Below are 8,385 nucleotides of genomic sequence, written 5' to 3' on the forward strand. Positions count from 1 at the left end.
AGAAGCTTTTGTTTTATCTTTTTTATTTGGTTGGTTGCGTAGCTTTCGGAATTATATTTTCTTCCTATTTGTTTGATTGGCTGCAAAGATTTGGGAATCATTTCAGGTACGTAACTTGATAAGTATATAATAATATTTAAAAATTTTGTATCAATTATTTATTATATAATTTTTTTGTTGATTAACGATTGTCGATTTTTTTTTTCCAGAATGTCGAGAATAGAAGATCCCAGCGTGCTGTATTTGCAAGAATCACACATATCATCAGTAGTTTCTCCGCAAACGATCGATGAAATTATTCGAGTCAAATGATCGAACAACTTGATTTGAAAATTGTATCTGGAGAATGGCTTCCATAGCCGTGTGAAAGCATATTTACACCATATGGGATTTTTAGGTGTCCTGCAATGTGGATTTCGTGTTTATGATAACCATTTGATTACTGCTCTGGTCGAACGATGGAGACGTGAAACTCACACATTTCATTTTAGATGCGGTGAGGCGACTATCACGTTGCAGGATGTTTCAATTATTTGGGGTTTACCAATTGATGGTGAGCCTATATCTGGTGTAGATGATTCGCACAAAGTGGGAGAATGACAACACATATGTCTCAATTTATTGGGATTTACGCCATTAGCCTCATATTTCAAAGGTGGTCACTTGTCGATGACCGCTTTATATGAACACTGCATCTCCATACATATTGAAGATAATAGCTCCGAGGTTGATGTTGTAAAATATAGTCGATGTGTAGCATTGATGATTATCGGAGGAATAATGCTACCAGATTATCAAGGAGGATCGGCTAGATTGATTTTTTTACAACTACTTTGGAATATTGATCGAATAAAATCTTACAGCTGGGGAGGTGCAGTTTTAGCATTCCTATACCGTGAGTTGTGCAATGCAACACGTATATGAAAATCAATAATATCTGGGCCTTTACTTATTTTACAGGTATAATTTAATTTGATTTAACTGAGACTAAATTAATATTTATTGAATTATATTTTTTCAATAATGACAGATATGGGCATAGAGCAGGATTAAATGTGTTAATCCTAATCGGACTGGCTTATCTCTTCTCGTGGCCCCGAACTCTGATGCTGAAATTATGTCATTTTCTCCTTATGGTGCACGGTAAAAAATTTATTGTCATAATATGAACTCTGATTATTTAACTTGATTTTTAATTATTTTTTTTATTGTAGGTGGAACAATGTTTTCAGTTATACTCATGCACCGACACACTTTCTTCGAATTATAAGAGATTGTTTTGATCGTATGAATCACGATGAGGTATAATACTAAAATATATAAACAATGCAACAATGAAATTTTTTATAAAAAATTTTAATTAAGATTTGCATTTTAATTTTGCAGTTTAACTGGATAGTGTACGAGAGAAACGATCCAGATGTCAGGACAATAATAGATTCATACGATACTAATATTTGGCGATGTGTTTGTCCTGTGATCTGCTTTGAAATTGTAGAGATGCATCGTCCGAATCGAGTGTTGAGGCAATTTGAAATGCGTCAACCTATTCCTCAACCTGCAGTTGATAACGATGGCCTCCACAACATCACTAGAATAGGCCATCGCAACACAAACTGGAGGGAATATCATGAAAATGCCATTATTTTTTGAAACAGAAGGATGCGGCATGTTGTCCAGGGTGAATTGCATAAAAGATCTAGACAAACTAATTGTTTGTTGTTATATAGAATATTGAACGATTGAATTTAAAATTTTGTAAGGCTTAAACACGTTATTTAATGTAGTCAAAAGTTTTGTGGGAATATTGTCAGAATCATGATGTTCAATGGTCAAAAAAATAAAGTGAGTTCAATGTTTGCGCGAATCTCGCTGAATGAATGAAAGAGTTGGAAATCTTGCTGTAACAACAACATTTTTTGTCGGGAGGTTGTATATTATTGTGGTAATTTTATACGTGCTCGATAATTTAATTATTTTGAGTGTCTCGAATCACGTCCGCATTATAGATAGGCAGACGGTGAATAATTAGCGTCCGCTTCTAGCCAAAGCGGACACTGGTATTATTTAAATATAATATATGGCATGCGCATAGCTGGGCAGCTGGGACGCTGCCTACGTGGCAGCGTCCTCTGCTTTAACAAGCGGACGCTGGCATTAAAAAATTGCCAGCGTCCGCTCTCCACATTGGCGTTTTGAAGTACTTTTGAATTATCTCCGTGCATGCATTATTTTTGCAACTCAAATATTTTTTTAAATTAAATTTAAAAAAAAAACCCATTTTCTATTATCAGTCACTCACATGCATCGTTCTCTACTTTATCATCTGATCATTCCATTAATTCATCATATTGTGTCTTAATTAATGTTGTCAAATTAATGTCAATCGAATATCTTTTATCATTATATATATATATATATATATATATTAGATATTAATAAACACATATTCAATTATAAATTATTTACGTGCATAGTACGTGTTCTTTCTAATTATATATATATATATATATCTCTACTATCTCTACTATTTTATTAAGGGTGAGGGTCTTATAAAAACTGTTTTGATATGTCATTAAACACACCAAAAATTTCTCCCAATTCTACCCCGTCTCATTTTTTAATTGATTTCGTTAACTTCCCAATTCTATCCTCCCACTTTCCCCTCAACTTCCCCCACATTTAACAGTTTCTTCAATTACTTTTCATTTTCACTTTAAACAACGGTTTCAAATCCCTGTTTCACTTCCCTTGCACGTTGTACTCTCCATTCAGATCTTTGCACTCTACGTTTCAACAAAAGGTAAGGATCAAATGCTTTCTCCCAATCTCTTTGGTTGTTGATTTGGCTTGGATATTCTACTAAGTATATGTTCAGTTTTCTGAATCTAGGGATTTGTTAGGGCATCACATTTAGATGATTGGTTTACTATCTTTATCTGAATTTAATTGAAAACCTTTGCTTCTTTTCATCGCGTGCAAGGAAACCAAGGCATGTGATGGCCAGTGTCCATGTCATCTCAGCCGCTTCCTCCCCTTCAATTACATGGTGCAGAATGAAAGAACAGGTACTCATGAGAAGGAGATGGTGGTCTTAACTCTTAAGAGTTATAGATATGTATTGCGATATCATGTTCAATGTACATTATCTATAGTTTATATATGATCTATATGTTATGTGCGATAAATTTTTCTTCATTAAATCCTTTTGCATTAGTCATGTGAATTTCATAATTTTGATTTGATATTCAGAATTGTGATGTACAGCAACAGAGGAATACACTTTATCAGGAAACAGAAAAGTAATCTCGGATTGTCTTTCTCTTCAATTAAGATGGAGGATTAAGAACAGATGAATTGCTATTTGTGTCGGTTTAGGGGGTTTTTCCTAAATGTTCTTTTACCTCAAAGCTTAAGGAAAATAGTTTCTTCTGGGATTTTGTGGTACAAACCTCAGGCAGGATGAGTGAACCTCCAGGTGAGTTGACATGGTTTCTTTCATCTGAGAGTGTACAGTCTCTTTTGTATTTTGTGCATGATGTATCCTCCACAAACAATTTTCTCTGTTTCATGCTTGGAAATGCCATGATCCTCTTTCGGCTTGATGAAGGTGATGATTGCACAATGTGGATGAAAGGTGTATGGTATGGGTGTGAGTGAGTGAGTGGATCACTCTGCACATTAATTAATTTCAATTCACACTGTACATACTCATAGTTGGAGGACAATTAAATTATGTCAATCCTGCAGGCATTTAATTTGCTTCCGTTTTTATATATTATTTTCCTCTTTATCCTCTTGGATTTTGGATTTATTTATTGAAAATATATGTGCATAAAACAATTTTGAAATTCCAAATATTTTTTTATAAAAAAAAATTGGTATGAGAATGTGGGTATATCTGAAAATATTTTGGCACCACATTGTGCATCTCGAGATTTCTTTCATGTAAGATGTATAAATGACAGTGTATGATATCATCTATAAGTGATGTTTGTCAAATAAGGACACATCCTTCAAGAAAGCTTTTTTTTACACCTGCGATCCATGCATGAGGTTGTAATGAACACTCCATTTAAATCTTGAGACAAGCTAGAAATGCCATTTGAACGTCTACCCTGCAAAATAATAATTAGTTTACGCGTGCTGAAATTCACTTGAATTTAATACAAAAATAACGAAGTTTCTCTGCATGTAGAGAAAGACTTTACCCTCTCACTTGATGATTCTGGATGAGGGCATGCCTGAGTAAATTCACTATCTATATTGTTGTCCTGCAAACGTCATGTGCAATGATATTACTCCAAACTTCAAATTTTTTTCCTAACAGGCTTGGGTTTGTCCCTTCTTTGGAAGCATTCCCTGTTATTTATATTGATATGCATCTCAATACCATGTCAATCAAGTCATGTTAAAAATTTCATTCAAGTTTTCTTAAAAATTTCATCCTCTCTACCAATAGTTATTCAATAAATAAATACGTAACTAACAAAAAAAATGATAAATTGAAAAATTAAAAAAACTTTGTCTAATAGAAGTCATAAAATATTATAGGTAAAAATATATTATACACATGCAACGCATGTGCCACGATAGCTAGTATATATAGATCTTTTCTCCTGCCTAACTAACCCTCCCCACCACATTCCCGATTTAATGACATGTCATGCCACGTAATTTTTTTTTAAAAAAAAAAATTAAAACTTGTCCAGAACGCCACTTCTTCCCCGTAATCTGTAATCTTTCCTCTTTCTTTCAAAGTCGGTTCCCACCAGCGTCCGCCGTAAGCCTCCGCCCCATTCCTTTGGTTGCGCCTCTCTTTCATAGGTCTTGTTTTTTCTCATTTTCTTGTTTTTAATGATGTGTTTTAAAAAAAAATTCTTGCCTGATTTCATTTTGTAGTCATTTGTTTTTTCTTTTTTTTAATTACTAATTTTTTGGCCTTAAAAATTGAGTTGAAAATGCAGATTTTGGGTCCTGCTTCGTAAATCTAAGGCCTTGATAAATCTGGTCATTACTCGGGCAAAAGGTAAGGGTTCTGATTTTTTTTCTTATAGATAAATCCTTATGTTTTCTTGTTTTTGTTAGAACATTAATGTTTCTGTTTTAGAGATTTAATAATTCACAAGCCGATGATGTAGTCATGAAGGAATTAAATGAGTGTCCTGGTTTCATCTTGGTGCGTGTTTCAGTTTCAGTCACAAGCCGATGATGTAGTCATGAAGGAATTAAAATGAGTGTCCCTTGCTTCGAATAATATTGGAATATAAAGAATCAAAAAGAATTTGGAGGCATTTTTGTTTAAAATATTCTAAATTTAAGGTTTGCAAGTCAAACTTGCTACTGTTCTTGGCTTTTTCCACTTAAACAACAAGTTCTTGTTTGTTACCGAAATAATGGTTGTGTTTTAATGACCCCACCAATTAAACTTTTGTATAGATCTCACTAAATCATTTATTTTTTAGTGTAAAAATTTTGACGAAGATTTTAATGTAAAATCATTAATTTTTTGGTATATTACAAGTTATTCCTCAAGTTATCATCAGCACCAAGGTTTAAAGTTCAAAACCACTATAATTTTGTGTCACTTTGTAATTATTTTTTTGGTTCTTGTTCATAAAAGCAGTCATGAAGGAACTAAATGTTTTTAAACATTTTGATGTGAGTTTCAGTTTCATTCAAATAGCAATATGTTTTTAAACATAAAATTTATACAGATATTATTTGGAACCCACTAAAATAACACGGTTGTTGAAGTCACCTTACCTAACCATTTTCTAAGGCAAGTGGCTCATTTTTTTTACCAATTCTGTTTTGAAACCTCTCGTTTTTATATTGATTTTTTTTTACGTAGTGATATCTATATAAAGTATGGAAGAAAACAGTGATGATGATCAGATATACATGCCCGAAGTTGTAGATGAGAGAAAACCCAAAATTGGGATGGAATTTGGCTCAGTAGATGAGGCTTTTTTGTTCTATAACCATTATGCTCGAGAAGCTGGATTTAGCACGAGAATCAACAATAGCAAAAAAGATCAGATTACAAATGAGGTTGTTTGGAAACAATTTGTATGCTCTAAAGAAGGGCATACCGATGAGAAGAAGAAACAACCAAGTGATGAGAAACGAAGAAAAAAAAGAGCTCGTGGTCAAGTGAGAACTGGTTGTCGATCAAAAATTTCAATTGTGAAGGCACAAAGTGGAACAAACTGGGCTGTCAGTGCTTTTCAGGAGAGTCATAATCATCCACTATCGACTCCTTCAAAGGTGCATTTGCTACGGTCACATCACACTGTTTCGGCAGCAAAGAAAGCATTGAATCAACAATTTTTAGAAGCCAATGTGCCAACTTGTCAGCAAATTCGGTTATTGGAGATTGAGTATGGAGGGTCTGAGCATATTGGTTGCACAGAAAGAGATATTAGAAACTTTGAGAGAGATCTGAAAAATGAACAAAAAGGTATCGATGCAGAAACACTAATCGAGTTCTTTGCATCCGAAAAAGAGAAGAATTCTGATTTTTTTCTTCATATATGAGACAGATTCAGAAAAGAGATTAAATAGGTGTTTTTGGGCGGATGCTGTATCAAGGAGGACATACAGTGCATTTGGTGATGTAGTTGTGTTTGACACGACGTATAACACCAACAAATATGGGATGATTTTTGCACCACTTGTAAGAGTTAATCATCATCATCAAACGATTGTTTTTGGTTGTGGATTTCTAAGTGATGAGAAAACCGAGTCTTTTGTTTGGCTGCTTAACAAGTTTGTAGAAGCCATGCCTACAGGTGCACCAAACGTGATCATTACTGACCAGGATCCTGCTATGACGAAAGCCATTGCACAAGTTTTCCCACAAACAATGCATCGATATTGTTTGTGGCACATACTGAACAAGTTCTCAGAGAAATTAGACCCTATGACTTTTCGTGACCACTATCAAAGCATCAAGCATGTCATCGAAAATTCAACAACACCAGATGAATTTGTGAGTTCTTGGGAAGAGGCCATGAAATGTGCTAACTGGAGGGAAATGATTGGTTACAACTGATGTATGATTTGAGAAAGAAGTGGGTGCCAGCATATCTTAATCATGTTTTTGCTGCTGGAATGTCAAGTAGTCAAAGATCTGAAAGTTCTCATTCATTTTTTAAGAGGTATGTCTCCAAGAAGAACTCGTTGGTGGATTTTATAATCCGTTTCAATAGAGCACTCAAACATCAAAGGCACAATGAGTTAGTTTCCGACCATGTTGATAGAAATGAGTCTCCGAAGATCAAAGGAAATTTGCCAATGGAACATCAGATGGTTAAGGTGTATACAAAAAAAAAATGGGTTGAGTTTGAAAGTGAAATCAGTGAGAGTCATGGCTATTGTGTGCAACAAGTCTCAGAAGAAGATGAGAAAGTGATCTACAATGTGATGCATTATCAAAGCTCTTCTTCCTCTAAACCGAAGGTGCTCACACATGACAAAGAAAAGAACTACATATCATGTAGTTGTAAGAAGTTTGATTTTGAGGGAATTCCATGTAGGCATATGTTAGCCTATTTTCGTTTCAACCAGGTGTTTCAATTGCCTGATAAATATATACTCAATCGATGGACACAACATGCAATGGTTGGAGCACCATATACAATGGGTGAAGAAAATATCAGCAATGATCCGGAGAAGCTTTTGATTTCACGACACTCGAGATTATCCTTCAAGAGTTCATTAATAGTTGATGAGGCATCTTTGACTGATGAGAGAACAAAGCTCATGGAGGAACAATTGGATTCTCTCTACTACAAAATTAGGGAAATTAACAGCAGTAGAAATCTGAGCATGGGAAGGCAGAGGAAGAGAACTATTGATGGGCCCCTGGATATTTTGGATCCTTTTGAAGTGAGAACAAAAAGATGTGGTAAGAGATTGAAATCTGCGAAGGAGAAATCAATCTCAAGAGTTAGGCAATGCCATGGTTGTGGGCTTCGAGGTGTGTCCCATGATAAACGCAATTGTCCGAATTTGCGTGACGGGTATGTCTAGAATATTTTTTTTTTCATTTACACCAATCAATGTCATTAATTCTTGCAATAATTTTGATTTATTGTTTACTAGGTCAACTATAGATAATCAATACAACAGTGATACGAGCACAGACGAAGAAGATGTGGATCCATAAAGTGTCTCTCATTTTTTTCTTTAACTAGTGAGTCGTACACTTTGGTGCTTTTGATTATTTATTAATTACGAATTATATTTTGCTTTTTCCGTACTCCTTTTGTGATTTCTGAACTCCATTGTTGTTGAGCAAAATCCAAGTGAGTTCATTAACTAATGCATGGCTTATTCTCTGTTTCTGCCCACATTGCAGCTGAAGTTGAGGTATATGAA

General features: G+C 34.5%; 2 protein-coding genes across 2 annotated transcripts; both read left to right on the forward strand.

The window, feature by feature from the left end:
• Positions 1 to 5,871: 5,871 nt before the first annotated feature.
• Positions 5,872 to 7,057, forward strand: LOC140877962 (protein FAR1-RELATED SEQUENCE 5-like). The gene is made up of 2 exons (XM_073281563.1): positions 5,872 to 6,463; positions 6,546 to 7,057. Exons 1-2 carry the CDS (start codon positions 5,872 to 5,874, stop codon positions 7,055 to 7,057), a joined length of 1,104 nt encoding a protein of 367 aa, XP_073137664.1.
• Positions 7,057 to 8,173, forward strand: LOC140877963 (protein FAR1-RELATED SEQUENCE 5-like). Its single transcript, XM_073281564.1, has 2 exons — positions 7,057 to 8,027; positions 8,110 to 8,173. The coding sequence occupies exons 1-2, from the start codon at positions 7,057 to 7,059 to the stop codon at positions 8,171 to 8,173; spliced, it is 1,035 nt and encodes a 344-aa protein (XP_073137665.1).
• The last annotated feature ends 212 nt before the right edge of the window (positions 8,174 to 8,385 follow it).

Source organism: Henckelia pumila, chromosome 2 (assembly GCF_033568475.1).
Source record: "Henckelia pumila isolate YLH828 chromosome 2, ASM3356847v2, whole genome shotgun sequence".
Classification (NCBI taxonomy): domain Eukaryota; kingdom Viridiplantae; phylum Streptophyta; class Magnoliopsida; order Lamiales; family Gesneriaceae; genus Henckelia; species Henckelia pumila.